The 14,853-nt window shown below is 52.1% G+C and overlaps 5 protein-coding genes across 5 annotated transcripts; 2 read left to right on the plus strand and 3 right to left on the minus strand.

The window, feature by feature from the left end:
* Positions 1 to 924: 924 nt before the first annotated feature.
* Positions 925 to 2,482, minus strand: N7509_005091 (putative MFS glucose transporter; the record flags this gene model as incomplete). Its single annotated transcript, XM_056629728.1, has 2 exons — positions 925 to 2,313; positions 2,387 to 2,482. The coding sequence occupies 2 exons, from the start codon at positions 2,480 to 2,482 to the stop codon at positions 925 to 927; spliced, it is 1,485 nt and encodes a 494-aa protein (XP_056489030.1).
* A 353-nt stretch (positions 2,483 to 2,835) lies between these two features.
* On the plus strand, positions 2,836 to 4,635 carry ssn3 (cyclin-dependent serine/threonine protein kinase SSN3; the record flags this gene model as incomplete). The annotated part of the gene is made up of 3 exons (XM_056629729.1): positions 2,836 to 2,923; positions 3,341 to 3,500; positions 3,567 to 4,635. The coding sequence occupies 3 exons, from the start codon at positions 2,836 to 2,838 to the stop codon at positions 4,633 to 4,635; spliced, it is 1,317 nt and encodes a 438-aa protein (XP_056489031.1).
* Positions 4,636 to 5,069: 434 nt separating this feature from the next.
* On the minus strand, positions 5,070 to 6,808 carry N7509_005093 (putative metaphase-anaphase transition protein (Mlo2); the record flags this gene model as incomplete). The annotated part of the gene is made up of 5 exons (XM_056629730.1): positions 5,070 to 5,815; positions 5,874 to 6,290; positions 6,335 to 6,530; positions 6,603 to 6,657; positions 6,717 to 6,808. Coding segments are annotated over 5 exons (1,506 nt in total), but the record flags the coding sequence as incomplete, so codon positions are not given.
* Positions 6,809 to 7,392: 584 nt separating this feature from the next.
* Positions 7,393 to 10,347, plus strand: N7509_005094 (MCM DNA helicase complex subunit MCM2; the record flags this gene model as incomplete). The annotated part of the gene is made up of 5 exons (XM_056629731.1): positions 7,393 to 7,397; positions 7,461 to 7,570; positions 7,632 to 9,946; positions 10,013 to 10,182; positions 10,266 to 10,347. 5 exons carry the CDS (start codon positions 7,393 to 7,395, stop codon positions 10,345 to 10,347), a joined length of 2,682 nt encoding a protein of 893 aa, XP_056489033.1.
* Positions 10,348 to 11,384: 1,037 nt separating this feature from the next.
* On the minus strand, positions 11,385 to 13,215 carry N7509_005095 (Pal1 family protein; the record flags this gene model as incomplete). The annotated part of the gene is given in 5 exon segments (XM_056629732.1): positions 11,385 to 11,844; positions 11,858 to 12,164; positions 12,221 to 12,680; positions 12,751 to 12,986; positions 13,161 to 13,215. The coding sequence occupies 5 exon segments, from the start codon at positions 13,213 to 13,215 to the stop codon at positions 11,385 to 11,387; spliced, it is 1,518 nt and encodes a 505-aa protein (XP_056489034.1).
* Between the last annotated feature and the right edge of the window lie 1,638 nt (positions 13,216 to 14,853).

Below are 14,853 nucleotides of genomic sequence, written 5' to 3' on the forward strand. Positions count from 1 at the left end.
AGAGGGAAAAAAGGAGAGGGAGAGCACTAGAGAGTATTCCTGATTTGGATTTCAGAGTGGCTCCCCCTGGAAGTTTACCCAAGTGGTCGGTGAGAGTGGCTTGGAGTTAGTGTTGTTTTTTTTTTGTTTCCCCTTGTTCTCCAAGACCAACAGAAACCCCAGGCTTATTTTTTATTTGCCCCCCCAGGTGATCGGGGCGATCTGCTCGGGTCGATCGCGATGGAAAGGAAAAGAGCCAAGACTTGGTGCCACAAGAACCAACAGTTGTGGACTGGATACTGGGGGGAAGTGGGTAGTTTGGAAGTCTGGAGTACAAGTACCAGATATGGAGAGAAAAAAGAAAAGTAACACGGAATATGCTAATACGAATTGCAAATGGAATTCCCCAGGGTCCGAAGTGGAAAGACACGGTGGACCCCTGAAGCGTTGAGGGCAACTTAAGAAAGGTCCGAGAGCAAAAGAACGAAACGAGGGCAAATCGTGGGGCGAGACATTTATTTTATTTTAGAGGGTACTGTATTAATATTCCTTGATAACAATAGACGTCAAGGCTCCACATCCCTTCCACTAGAAACATGGAAACATGGATGCCTTGTCTGTCCGGCGGTCTGCCTTGCTTCTACTACCTAGCACTCTTGGTATACTCTTGGTATATATATGTACTACATCCAAGTTTATCCTGCATAGAATTACACAGTCCATAGTACACATCAATGTGCCCCACGATACCCCGCAATCGCCCATGCGAGGAGGCAATGAAAAAAAAACCATACAATCCATACTTGCAGTGCAGTACACACTCAAGACACGGACTAAGCCGGATGCAATAAGTCTAACTTGATTGGTGAAGCGAGCCACTGACACGCATACTGAGACCTAGACCTCGACCCAGACCTAGCCTAGCTTATACTCTCGTAGGCTTAGCTAGTCCTGCCGACGGTCCACCCGTCCCCAAACTTCGTCCACGTTGGCCTTGCCCTTGGTCTCCGGGATCCTACGCTGAATAAATACACTAAAAATTCCCGCCATCGCAGCAAACACCCAGTAAACTTTGCCTCGGCCTCCGAGTGCTTCATTCAACACCGGGAAAAACTGCGCAACCACAAAGGTGGCAATCCAGTTCGCCCCCAGTGCCCAACTCTGCGCTGCTCCAACCGCCTCAGGGCCGACCAGTTCGGATGCTAGGATGAAGGGGACGGGGCCCAACCCAACAGCAAATGACGCGACAAACAACAGAGCGGCGATTGCCGCCGCAATCTTGATATTGAAATAGATCCCCAATGCCAAGAGGATAGAACTGCAACCCATACCGGCAATACTGAGCAGCAGACAAGTTTTCCGTCCGATCCGATCGGGCAATGGTGAGCACGCGAGCGTCATGATTAGATTGATAGCGGAGATCAAAATGGTCAGCAGTGCGGCTGTACCGGGTAGGATACTTTGCAAAAGCGAGACACTGTACATGACAATGCTATTCACGCCGGTGAGTTGCTGAGCGACCATAATTCCAACCACCGCGATGATAGCTGGTCGATAGTATGGGTCTCGAACTGCCTCCATCATTGTGACTGCCGCTTTTTGTTCATCTTCACTTGCCGGGGCTGGGGCGAGTAGAGATTCCTCCTCGCCGGACGTAGGAGTAGCAGAATTACTCGCAGCGGTGGTGCTCGTAGCCCGCCAACTGGCCATCTCCGCTTCAATATCCGCATTCCGGCCACGGATACGCTGCAAGACCTTGCGTGCCTGGCCCGTCTTTTGATTCTCGGCAAGCCATTTCGGACTCTCGGGTATCATAAATAGGCCAAGGAGCTCCAGTATTCCGATAAGACCAGCCACGGCGAGAATCAGCCGCCAAAGGCTGTCGTGACTCCAAAAATAGCCTAATGTTTGAGTAAGCAGGATCCCAACATTGGTCATCACCTGTGTGAAAGCCCCAAAGAACCCCCGCGACTGGGGAGGTGCAATCTCCGATACATAGATGGGGCCGACGACGATCGCTGCGCCTGATCCGATTCCAGAAAGAAATCGCCCCAGTGCGAGGAGCGGAATGACAGGGGCGAAGGTCTCAGCCACGGGGCCCAATATGAAGAAAATGGTCGTCGCTTGGAGTGCTAGCCGACGTCCATATTTAGTGGACACGGGGCCAGCTAGTAGGGCTCCCACAAAGCCTCCAATGGTGTAGATGGAGGAAACCAGGCCGAACTGGGACGGGTTCATTGGAAGGCATTGCGGTAGGCCATGGAAGGTAGTATCGGTAGCACTGATGGATTCCTTTTCGCAGGTGACAACAGCTTGAGGGGCGTTCAGTTCGGCCTGATGGAAGGGCATTTTGTTAGTTAACAATCCCCAGTGTTGTTCCCCGCAAGTACCCTAGGGTAATACATACCAAGTGATAACCAAATTGAAGCGGACCCAAGGTAGCGATAAACACCAGGAGAACCAGATAAGGGGTGACCTGCGACTGTGTCGACTGGCCGGACATGTTTAGGAGTGTAAGGGGTTCATAGAGTGATGAGTGTAAGCTGTAAGCTGTAGGCAGTCAAGAAGGGGAGATGGTTCCACGAAGGAATGACGTGCATCGGCGAGGGCGGCCTCCGATAAGCGCGGGCCAAGCCAATTTGAACCTTAGCCAATCTTCCAATCTTTCCATCTTCCCATGAGAAGATCGAGAACTGCTCTCAGTCCTAGGACGGCACCTATCTCAGGGAAAGGACAATCGCATCAGCTCTCATTGAGCAGAGTTACTTACTACCTGCCTGATGGAGTAATCTTCTCCTCACACTTCCCCCCCATCCCCCCATCCCCCCATCCGAGTCCCGTCCTCACCAATCACCAATGAGTCTGACCAACCCACCTTCCTCCGGCTCGCTCTCCAGAAGGACCGCCACTGTTGGCCCGGGTCCCCTCAAACGCTCCGTCGATGGTAATTATATCACTGGCTTCTCTTTGTCTTTGACTTTCACCTGGACCCGGAAGTGATCTTGATCTTGATTTTGATTCTTGCCCAAACCCCCATCATGTTTGGAAAGGGGTTTCCGTTCCACAGTTCTGCTGGTGGCTTCCATTCGCGTGGTAATTTCTTCTTCCCTCGAAATAGCTGATGCTTTTCAATTGATGTCTTTTTCTTCTTCTTTTCTCTCTCTGTTACGGTGTGACTGTGGACCATGGGGAGGATTGGCATGCATTTCATTTCCGCTGGTGTATGGTGACCTATATACGCTTCGTTGGGCTGTCTTCGATTGAACGCTTGGGTCCCTTGATTTGTCTTCGCTGTTCTCCTCTCTCCAACTCTATGCCGTGGCGAGCTCCAAGCAACCTGGCTAACCTTTCATCCGATTAGACACTTATGATTCCCGCCCATCAGGAGCTCCCGGATATACCAGCAAAGTCCGGGTGCGAGACCGATATCATATTGTGGGTTTCATTAGCAGCGGAACCTACGGCCGTGTCTACAAAGCTCTCGGCAAAAATGGGCAAAAAGGCGAATTTGCGATCAAAAAGTAAGTCTGGATGAATACCTGTATCCACTTATTGTAAAAGTCATTCACCTAACCCTGCCTCTTCAGATTCAAGCCAGACAAGGAGGGAGAGACGATCCAATATACGGGTCTGTCGCAGTCCGCCATTCGAGAGATGGCCCTATGCACCGAACTCTCACACGCCAATGTCGTCCAACTGGAAGAAATTATTCTAGAAGACAAATGCATTTTCATGGTATTTGAATACACCGAACACGACCTACTCCAGATCATCCACCACCACACCCAGCCACAGAGACACCCCATTGGCGCCCGGATGGTCCGGTCAATTCTCTTCCAGCTACTCAACGGGCTACTATACTTACACACAAACTGGGTCCTGCACCGAGATCTCAAACCAGCCAACATCCTCGTCACATCCAGCGGCGCCATTCGCGTCGGCGATCTAGGCCTAGCCCGACTCTTCTACAAACCGCTCAACTCGCTCTTCTCCGGCGACAAAGTAGTCGTCACAATCTGGTACCGAGCACCAGAACTCCTCCTCGGAAGTCGACACTACACACCCGCAGTCGACATGTGGGCCGTAGGCTGCATATTCGCAGAACTGCTCTCCCTCCGCCCAATCTTCAAAGGCGAAGAAGCGAAAATGGACAGCAAAAAGACCGTCCCCTTCCAGCGCAACCAAATGATGAAAATCGTCGAAATCCTCGGCCTTCCTCGCAAAGAGTCCTGGCCTGGTCTCGTCTCTATGCCTGAATATACGCAGCTCCAATCAATGGTCCTCCACCGACAGCCACCACACTACCACCGCGGAGCAAATCTGGAGGGCTGGTACCAGAATTGTCTCAAGAATGGCGGATACTCGTCCAGTTCGAGTGTTGGCACGCCTGGAACTGATGGATTCAATCTGCTCTCCCGTATGCTGGAGTATGATCCCACCAAGCGAATTACCGCCGAAGAAGCCCTGCAGCATCCTTATTTCTCGAATGGCGGCCCCGTTAGTGGTGATTGCTTTGATGGTATTGAGAGCAAATACCCCCACCGTCGTGTCACTCAGGACGATAACGATATTCGCTCCGGTAGTCTTCCAGGAACCAAGCGTAGTGGCTTGCCTGATGATTCTTTGATGCGAGCCTCGAAACGACTTAGGGAGTGAAGGCTGGTTTCTTAGCATGGTGATTGCATAATGGCTAGGTGCATCGTGGAATTGTGGTTGGCCGGTTATATACGGGTGTTGTGTTTCCAAGCTTCTTTTTACGTTTATGTCCGGCATCGGCGTTGTGTCTTATGGCCTATTGATACCTTTCGGATGTATATACTACGATTGAATTCCTGCTCTCGGTCATTGAATAGGATTTCTGAAATTCTCCATACGCCGTAGGTATCCGGATACCTTACCATTCCTCCTTCGACTAGTAATCGCATCCCGATAGTAAATTCGTCCCATCCATCCCATCCCATACTAAAACAAACAAGAACCCCAGTTGAAAATCATACAAAAGGCAATATCAAACACAATCAATACCCTGACAAACAACCCGTTAGCATAAAACAAGCATCAAACATACCCCATCAAATCCTAAACTTACCATTCTGCTCACGCCGTCCGTCACCACCAGCATCATCCCCTTTCCCACCACCACCACCACCCATAGCCTCCGCCTGACCCGCCGCATCCTGAATCCCCTGCTCATCACCTCTCAATTTCTCAAAATACCCCTTAATATCCTCGGCACTAACAGCCTGCCCACTCTCAGCAAACGGCTTGAGGAAATCCTTCACCTTATCACGGAGATGGTTATAGATCATAGCACCCTCAATAGCACGCACGCGGTCGACATTACTGAGCGCAGCCTCGCCGCGCTCGAGAAGACTTCCTGTGCCGGTGCTTGCTGCAGCATTCGCTTCGCCGTCGTCTGATAGGGGCGGTTCGTATGTGTCTTCTTCTTCGCGGAGTTGAGGGAAGGGTGCGAGGTTGGGATAACATTCTGCGCAGTGGCAGAGGTGGTCGTGGAAATCTGATTGGAGGAAGAGGGAGAAGGTGGTGAGCGGTGCTGTGGGGGGAAGGGAGGTGTGCTTTGGTTTCGGGAGTTCTTCTTCGATTGTGGTGAGGGTTGATTGTTTGATGTCTGCAGTGGGTTGTTGTGCTTCCTCCTTCGCTTCTGGTTTGTTGGAGGTGTCTTCGGATCTGACAGGCTCCTCTCTGGCTTTCTTTGCAGTTGGCTCTTCTTGGATATCATCGTCATCCTCTGCCTTCCGCTTCTTCGAATTCTCAATTTTCTCTTCTTGTCCCGATGATTCGTTCTGCTCCTCAGTCTTAATATCTTTAGTCTCATCTACAGCGACCGAATTATTTCTCTAAACCGCCATTCTGAAAAACAGGTGGGAGGAAACCCGGCGTTCCGGCATATTTCTTCAGCCACGGGGCCGAATCGAGACACTTGTAGCAAATGAGTTGCCAGAAATCGTCTTCAGCAGGGAATCCAGGCGGGAGGGGTGTTTCGTCGTCTTCTTCGAGCGGTCTTTCATCGGCAGTAGCATCACCTCCTCCAATCGGCTCTGTCTTCGCAACTCCGTTGGCCTTATGCCAATCCCTCGACAATCCGATCAGACACTCCGGATGCCACCAGTCCTCACCACACCCTCCAGTCTCAACAGTCCCAAGACCTAAACACTGGAACATAGTTCCCTTCTCCTGGTGCGGATCATATTTCTCTCCACAGCCGCAGAATCGATTTCGGAAATTGTGATTGTATTTGTTATTCGACGAGGCCTCTTGGGAGTGGACACCCTTACGGCCGGTCTTCGGGTCTTCGCGCAGTGTGCAGGGGATGTAGTCGGCATACGAGTCGTACCGCAATCGCAAACGAAGCCGCGCTTATTGAAAAGTTCGACGAGGGTGTGTTCGCCGTGACAGGCGATGGAGCATGAATAACAGACCGCGGCAGGAGTATACGGGTCATCGGAGCTATCGGGAACGGGGTTGCATGTCAGACAAGCGAAGAGGCTCTGGCGTAATGGTCCGAGGTCATGGGTGCATGAGTCGAAGGACTATTTATCGATCAGTGTCAGCTCGGTGGTGATGGGTATGGATGGTATGGATAGATTTCTTGGTGATCTCACATAGGGCAGAACTTCGCGGGCATCGGCTTCGAGCTGGATTTGAGAATCAATGAATCTGGTGAGTATTAGTATTGAATTGTGATCCCGACGACGCAGCTGTTTGGGTGCGCTCACTCTCTGGCTGTCTGGGAAGTTTGCGAGCCGAAGCTCTCGCGCCGACTTTCGGCTGTCTTGAGCTGGCTGGCGGCTGAGTTTGAGGAATCCATCGTGAGTTTCGCGAAATCACAATTCAAAGATTTGATCTCGTTTCAAGTCAAAACAGTCAGAAACGGGTGGCAAGCTTGGGAGGTGGCGCTGTTCAACAGATGTTGCGGCGAAGGCCGAACGCGATGCGCGAGGTGTTTGCCTGGTTTGCAGTTCTCTCTTAAGGTATTCGGCAAATGCAGCATTGACCGCGGGGATCTTATGGACCTGGATGCAAGGAGGCAGTCCAATGCGTCTGTGCGATTTCTTGCTTTCACATGTACTCGTACCTCCTGTCTCAAGAAATCCAGGTTATCTGCATCTATCGCATTGGACAACAGGTTTAATTGCGGCATATACATTGTATGCATCCACGTGACCATCCCAATTGGGCTAAATTGAAACGCGTCGCGTGAATCGACGCGTATGAACCACTTTGCAGGCAGGAGCCACTCTGCACGCTCCTTCCTCCCCTTCCTTTCTTCCACTCCGCTAACCACAACCACCGCCTTTGGGGTCTTCGAGAAAATTACGATCCCCTTCCATTCCCATACTTCCTTCCATCTCAGTCACTCCCTAATATCCCCGATTGAGATAAACACATAATATGGAGTCAGTGTTCATCCATCCATCAAAATAAAAAATCTTCTTTGCGCCCGACTAACACCCAAACAGTCCCCTTCGTGCCAGCGACTCGGCCGCAAACCGCGGTTCGAGATCCAACAATCGCAAGCGCGAGAGAGAAGAAGATATTTCCTCTCCTGCCCCATTGCCTCCATCCAGCCGTAAGTCAACCCCCTGTCTCCTGAAATCGCGGGGTCAATGGAAAACATGGAAATTGACAAGATAAACAGCAACCGCACTGGGCTCATCCCCTCCCCCCTATGCCATTCGATGAAGACGATGATGAAGATGAAGGCGCCGAGCTCATTCCTGATATCGATGATGTGGACGAGCTGGCTGAAGACGAGGATGGCATTGATCTGTTCGGCGACAACTTCGAGCGGGATTATCGCGATGGCGAAGAAGAGCAATATGCCAATGAGGGATACATCGACGACGACGGAGACCACGATGAAATCGACGCAGCCACTCGTCGTCAACTAGATGCTCGTTTGAACAAGAGAGATCAGGAGCTTGCTAGGCGGCGCCGCATGCCCGCCGCTTTCTTGCAGGATGATGATGACCTGGAGATGGATCTGTCGCGCCAGCCCCGTCGCCGTCGCCACCACTACGATGAGGAACGAGAGGACATTGACATGGCCGATGAGGGTATGGAAGAGCTGTCTCTTGAGGAGATGGCAGATGTCAAGGCTGCCAACATTACCGACTGGGTCACCCAGCCCCATGTTCTTCGCTCTATTTACCGCGAGTTCAAGGCTTTCTTGACAGAGTTCATCGACCCTAGCGGTCAATCGGTTTACGGTAACCGGATTAAGACCCTTGGTGAGATCAACTCCGCCTCACTGGAGGTCTCCTACGCCCACCTGAGCGAGACCAAGGCCGCTCTCTCATACTTCCTTGCCAACGAACCTACCGAAGTTCTCAAGGTCTTCGACCAGGTTGCACTCGATGTGACTCTCTTCCACTACCCCCAATACCACGATATCCACAACGAGATCCACGTCCGTATCACTGACGTCCCTATCATCTACACTCTTCGCCAGCTGCGTCAATCCCATCTCAACTGTCTGGTTCGCGTCAGCGGTGTCGTCACCCGCCGTACTGGTGTGTTCCCCCAGCTGAAGTACGTGATGTTCCTCTGCTCGAAGTGTGGTGTCACTCTGGGTCCCTTCCAGCAAGAAGCCAGCGCGGAAGTCAAGATCTCCTTCTGCCAAAACTGCCAGTCTCGTGGTCCATTCACTGTCAACACCGAGAAGACCGTGTACCGTAACTACCAGAAGTTGACTCTGCAAGAGTCACCAGGCTCGGTTCCTGCTGGTCGTCTGCCACGCCAGCGTGAAGTTGTTCTCCTGGCTGATCTTATTGATATGGCTAAGCCCGGTGATGAGATTGAAATCACTGGTATTTACCGCAACAGCTATGACGCTTCTCTCAACAACAAGAACGGATTCCCCGTATTCGCCACCATAATCGAAGCTAACCATGTCGTTAAATCGCATGATCAACTCGCTGGTTTCAATATGACCGAAGAGGATGAGCGCGAGATCCGCAATCTTTCTCGCGATCCCGATATTGTGGACAAGATCATTCGCTCTATGGCTCCTAGTATCTACGGACACAGTGATGTCAAGACCGCTGTGGCTCTTTCCCTCTTTGGTGGTGTTAGCAAACAAGCGCAAGGCAAGATGAATATTCGTGGTGATATCAACGTACTGTTGCTTGGTGACCCCGGTACTGCCAAGTCGCAAGTCCTCAAGTTCGTTGAGAAGACTGCCCACCGAGCCGTCTTTGCCACAGGTCAGGGTGCCAGTGCTGTCGGTTTGACTGCCAGTGTTCGCCGAGACCCCCTGACCAGCGAGTGGACCCTGGAAGGTGGTGCCCTGGTGCTGGCTGACCGCGGTACTTGTCTGATTGACGAGTTCGACAAGATGAACGACCAGGATCGTACCTCCATCCACGAAGCCATGGAGCAGCAGACTATCTCCATCTCCAAGGCTGGTATCGTCACTACTCTTCAAGCTCGCTGCTCCGTTCTCGCCGCTGCCAATCCCAACGGTGGCCGCTACAACAGCACCAAGCCCTTCGCACAGAACGTCGACCTGACCGAGCCTATCCTGTCTCGTTTCGATATCCTGTGCGTGGTTCGCGATTTGGTCGAGCCCACCGAAGACGAGCGTCTCGCCAATTTCGTCATCGAATCCCACCACCGCGCCAACCCAGCCCGACCCCTGCGAAACGACACTGGCGACCTCGTCGATGCGGATAACAACCGCATTGACTCTGAGGGCTACCGTATCGACAGGGACGGCCGCCGTCTACCTCTCACCCAAGAAGAGACCGCCAAACGTACCGCCGAGCAGAAGCGCTCCGACGAGGAGAAGGAAGGCGAGATTCCCCAAGAGCTTCTGCGAAAGTATATCCTCTACGCTCGCGAGCGATGCCACCCGAAGTTGTACCAAATCGATCAAGACAAGGTCGCCCGTCTCTTCGCAGACATGCGCCGCGAGTCTCTGGCTACGGGTGCCTACCCCATCACAGTAAGTCGACTACATCCTAAATCTATGAGCCTCACACAGCCATATACTAACCACCTCTCTTCGCAGGTCCGTCATCTGGAAGCCATCATGCGTATCGCAGAAGCTTTTTGCAAAATGCGTCTATCCGAATACTGCTCTTCAGTAGACATTGACCGCGCGATCGCCGTCACGGTAGACTCCTTCGTCGGCAGCCAGAAAGTCAGCTGCAAGAAGGCGCTGTCCCGTGCATTTGCCAAGTATGTCCAATCCAATCCCTCACCGGACCTTATTCCATTCCATTCTTTCTTTCTACTCGGCCCATACTAACCTCTTCGCTCAGGTACACGCTTGCAAGACCCAAGCCGCAGTCCAAGCGCCGTGCGGGTATCCCCGTGGCGCGGGGTACCTCGGTTGCCCACTAATCGGTCCATTGGGTTGGTTCTGTGAATTTTCTTTTCCAAGTAAAATACCATCTTGTTTGCATGCGGTGTGTATGGCGTTTGTATGGGGCCTTGCTGGTTAGGCCATGATTTAATGAATGAATATGATTTCTTATATTTTTGGGCTAGAGTAAAACTTCTTACTGTAAGAAATGTGGTTAGGACTAATTAAAATTAGGTAGTAGGTAGTAGGTAGTAGCTTCAAGTTTATCACCGCCAAATGATCAGCCTTGGTTACTACTAGTAGGTACAAAGTACTGATCGAAGCTCGGTGAATATAGGTTTTCCTGTAGGCTGGCTTGGTAAAGATCATTCTGTGCCCAGGTGAACAACAGGTCTGATATTTTGACATGTGGAAAATCCTCCAGGCAGCCTCTTGCATGCGGCAATAGTTTTGAAGAGCAAAAGACTCGGACCAACCACAATTCAAGGCATGCTACAGCTATGAGTACTCGTCTAGATTATTATAATCTACCACATCGTAAAGAACATTATATCAGCCCGTTAAACTACAAGACCAAAATTGCAAGGCATACGTCAAATTCAACATGTAAATAAGGTGAAAGTGGCTTAGAAAATACAAGAAGCAAGGCTAACGAGAATGAAAGACAAGACTGACCGCGCACCAGGGCAATCGTATTCCATGCACTCTCAATCTCGAATAAAAAGGTCAAGAAATTAAAATCAAATCGAAGCAAATCGAAGCAAATCAAATCAAATCAACCGGCTCCACTGAGAGCAAACGCCATGTTGGGCGCCAGAACGCTGACGGCGCCCCAAATGTTGGGTATTACAGAAAAATAACAAATTCATCTTTCCCGTAAAGGGAATTTGGATATCACCAGGACCCCTGGCATTGACGCGATGCGATTTGATGCGTGGCGATGCGAGGCCAGGGGGCCTATATGCGAAGGTGCAAGGCGGATGGAATAGGATAAGATGAAGGTCTATCTTGCTTTGCCACAAAACGCAACTCAACTCATCACTCTTGTCATTCGTATCCTCCTAAATGAGGAAACTTAGTCGCTGGTACGACGCTCAACTCGCGGCTTGCGTAAGCTCTTCATCCGGTTGAGAAACCCGCCACCGCCCGCGTTGAGCTTGTTCTCGTCCAAGCCACGATCGTTGGTAGATTTGCGCTCCAAGCCAGTCGCCTGCTTGGGACTACTGGAAGAGCGAAGACGACCACCTCCACCCTCCAGGCGCGATTCCTGGATACGCGCCGCCTTCTTGTCATATTCCTCGTCGTAATCCTGGAAGTAAGGGTCCGTTTCGTTGTTGCGGGACGAAGCAGAATGGCTTGAGCCCATGGGCGCCGCTGGCGCAGGCGCAGGGAAGCTTGGCTCTGTGGGAGACATCATTCGACCAGTACCGCTCTTTCCCCGTAACCGCTGGGCGAGACTCTTCTTCCGTGCGAGACCGCCGCCCGGTGCGAGGCCTTGGTCGTTCTCGCTCTGGCGGCGGGCCATTGCTGAGCGACTTGCGGGCGCACCGTCTCAGGAATGTGCTTGTGCCGAGACCAGCGGTTTCGGATCCGTGGATGGGGTCCACGAGAGATCTGGGGTCGAAGCTGACGGTCTCTGTGCCGCTGCGTTGGGCGCCCGAGGTGGAGAAATCGTTGTAGCCTTCTTCCATTCTACCGTGGAAGAGGTTCAGGTCGATATTGGAGTTATTCGGGCCCGAGCCGCCCAGAGCCATATTTGTGGAGTTCTTTGGGAATGCTTGCATGGGCGCGACACGGGAGCCTTTTCGGTTGCGGTGGGGGTTGCAGGCATCAAAAGGACCGTCATGGTGGAACACTAGATTGAATCAGCAAAGTGCAAAATGGGAGAAATTGGACCAAAGGAGAACTCACTGCCAGTTCCGTAAATACTAGTCACATCCAGCTTATCGATGATGTCCAATCGGCGGTCCTTGCGAGACGATCGGGACTTGCCATCACGCTGACGTTCACGTTCACGATGGCGGCGTTCCCTTCGGCGGCGCTCGTCGTCATCGTCGAAGATCTTGGATGCCCGCTCCATCACCGAGGACTCGGAATTGCGGCGGGGTCTGCGGGAGCTGCTTTTAGAGGGACCCGAAGTAGCAGCCTTGGATAGGGGAGGGGGATCGGCGAAAATATCGAATGGATCCTTCGGGTCCTTTGGTCGCGGTTCTGCGGGGCGCGCTGACGGACGCTCTCTCGGAGGACGCGGGCGGCTGGACGGCCCCCGGGCATCACGGGCATCACGGGTATCACGAGAAGCGCTATCAGTGGGAGGTCGAATGCCTCGTGTGGCGGGGGTAGTGGGCTTAGAGCCTAAGGAAAGGTTTTCCTACAACTTGTTAGCAAGCCATCCATTGCAAACAGGAGCCATCACATCATCTGCGATAAAGAGAACATACGAAGAGGTCGCGGGTATTGTTAGTGGCGTCCGGCTTCTCGGTCGGTGAGAACATGCTGGGTCCGCTCGAAATGCCAGGGGCTGATTGCGGTGAGAGCGCTTCGGTGTCGTCAAGAAATGGGTTTGTCGATCTAGGACGCTCCGGGCGCGAACTGGTAGAGCCGGCAGATGGAGACAGAGCGCGGTTTCGAAAGGGATTGTTGGAACCAAAATTGGCAGCAGTCGGTGAGACCTGGTCTGTCCAGCAGCGATCGGTTCACGTTAGTTTCTCGTCAATCGGAGGGTTTCTCATCTTTCGATCAGGAGGCGATGGTGGCATTTAAATAGCAACCCGAACAAAGAAACGCCATCAGGGGAAGCACACGAATCATTGGGCGTTCATTCGTCGCAAATCAAAAAAGCATTACGCACCTGTCGGCGACAGCGACACGCCGGGCGGGTACCCGAGCGCTGGAGGGGCATTCATGATGGTGAGATGAAACGGAGGACGAGGAGTGGAGAGCGATAGTGATGCGTTTGCATCAATCAGAAGGCGGGTAGTAAATGTAGGTGGTGTCGCACGAGTCAACTGAGGGTGGGTAGATTGGTTGACGATGAAACGGAGAGTGTAGGAGGAGTTGGAATGGCAGTGTCAAAAGGACAAGAACAAGAACAAGAACAAGAACAAGCCAAGTATGTCTCGACAGATGGGAGAGAAGAAGGGGGGGAGAAAGAGAGAGACAGAGAGAGAGTGTGTGGTAAGTGAGAAAGGGAAGAGGGAGGAGGAGTGGGCACGGGATCGACTTGAGGGGGGGAAGGCGTACGTAAAGAGGCGATCGGCCAGGACCGCTTCTCTTCTTCTTCTTCTTCACAAGGGTCTCTCTTTCTTGTCTACTTCTACTTCTACTTCTACTTCTTCTCTAGGTTCAAGACACTGATACCCCGACCACATTCATCATGCAACATTACAAGCCACTGGATATGCACCACAGGCCTCGATTCTTACGCTAAACGCTGTCCTGCAGAACCTCCCCAGACTTGAATTAGGGTCAGAATCCAGGGGCAAATACCCTCGATCGACAGGGCTCCACCCGCACTGGCGTCCACGGTGGGTGGCGGGCAGATTACATTTTCCCCTTAACAGAGACCCAGAGAGACAAGAGAAAGAGCCAGCCTTGGACTGACAGGGGGTTATGCCACAGTCCTTTCCTGCTCTTTACCTACGAGTATACTGCTACAAAGTACCCCCCCCCCAGCCGTTCGGAATGACGTCCGCATTCCCAGCATCCCCCAGTTGATGTCATCTTCGGGCCTGTGGAATGTGGATTCACCGTGTTGCTGGCTCACACGCGAGGTACGGTGCTTCACCAATTGCGCGATCTCGCACGGCCCCAGAGATCCAGTGCCGCCGGGATATTTTATGGACTCCGTAGTTGACAGGACGATCTGCTCAACCGCCCGCGGTCTCGTCACCTCTTGTCTTGTTTTGTCGGGTCGGGTCTCACCTTGGCAGGATCCATGATGACGACGGACCCCAAGTATTCAACATACTATCCCAAGTACGAGCACTTGGGTTCAATACTGCTAACCTATCTGTCGGTACCCTGATGACGTACAGAGAGAGTTTCGGAGTCTGTATTTTAGGGCGGACCCCAATTGCTCATCTGCATTTCCGGTGCCTGGCCATGGTACATGTGATCGATCGAACTCGCCATGCATTGCGGTTCACTCAAGGGAAGCAGTTGGGTTCCCAATGGTTTGTCAATTCTGCGTCCTGGCCACTGCAGATGGTTCGCCGTCTGAATTGTAATTGTAATTGCAATCCCTCATGGGCTCACCGCGCCGGCTCGTTGTGGGTAATGGTGGGTGGGATCGACACAGGCAGCAAGTGACTGGCCCGAGCTCGGCAATGCACATCCGATGAGACACCTGGGCACCCGTTACTAGTACTACTAGTAACTGGTAGATTTAACTTTATTTGGGGTCCGCGGAGTAGTTCTCCGTATAGTAGTATGATATCTTGATCAGTCGTATCATTATACTACTAGTAGCAGCCTGAGTTCCCAAGTTGCTATACTAGTAGTATCCTACCTAGGTACTAACTACTAGCTACTTCTAGTTAGTA

This window comes from Penicillium cosmopolitanum, assembly GCF_028827165.1.
Source record: "Penicillium cosmopolitanum strain IBT 29677 chromosome Unknown utg000006l:49.0-5199605.0:1.0-5204138.0, whole genome shotgun sequence".
Classification (NCBI taxonomy): domain Eukaryota; kingdom Fungi; phylum Ascomycota; class Eurotiomycetes; order Eurotiales; family Aspergillaceae; genus Penicillium; species Penicillium cosmopolitanum.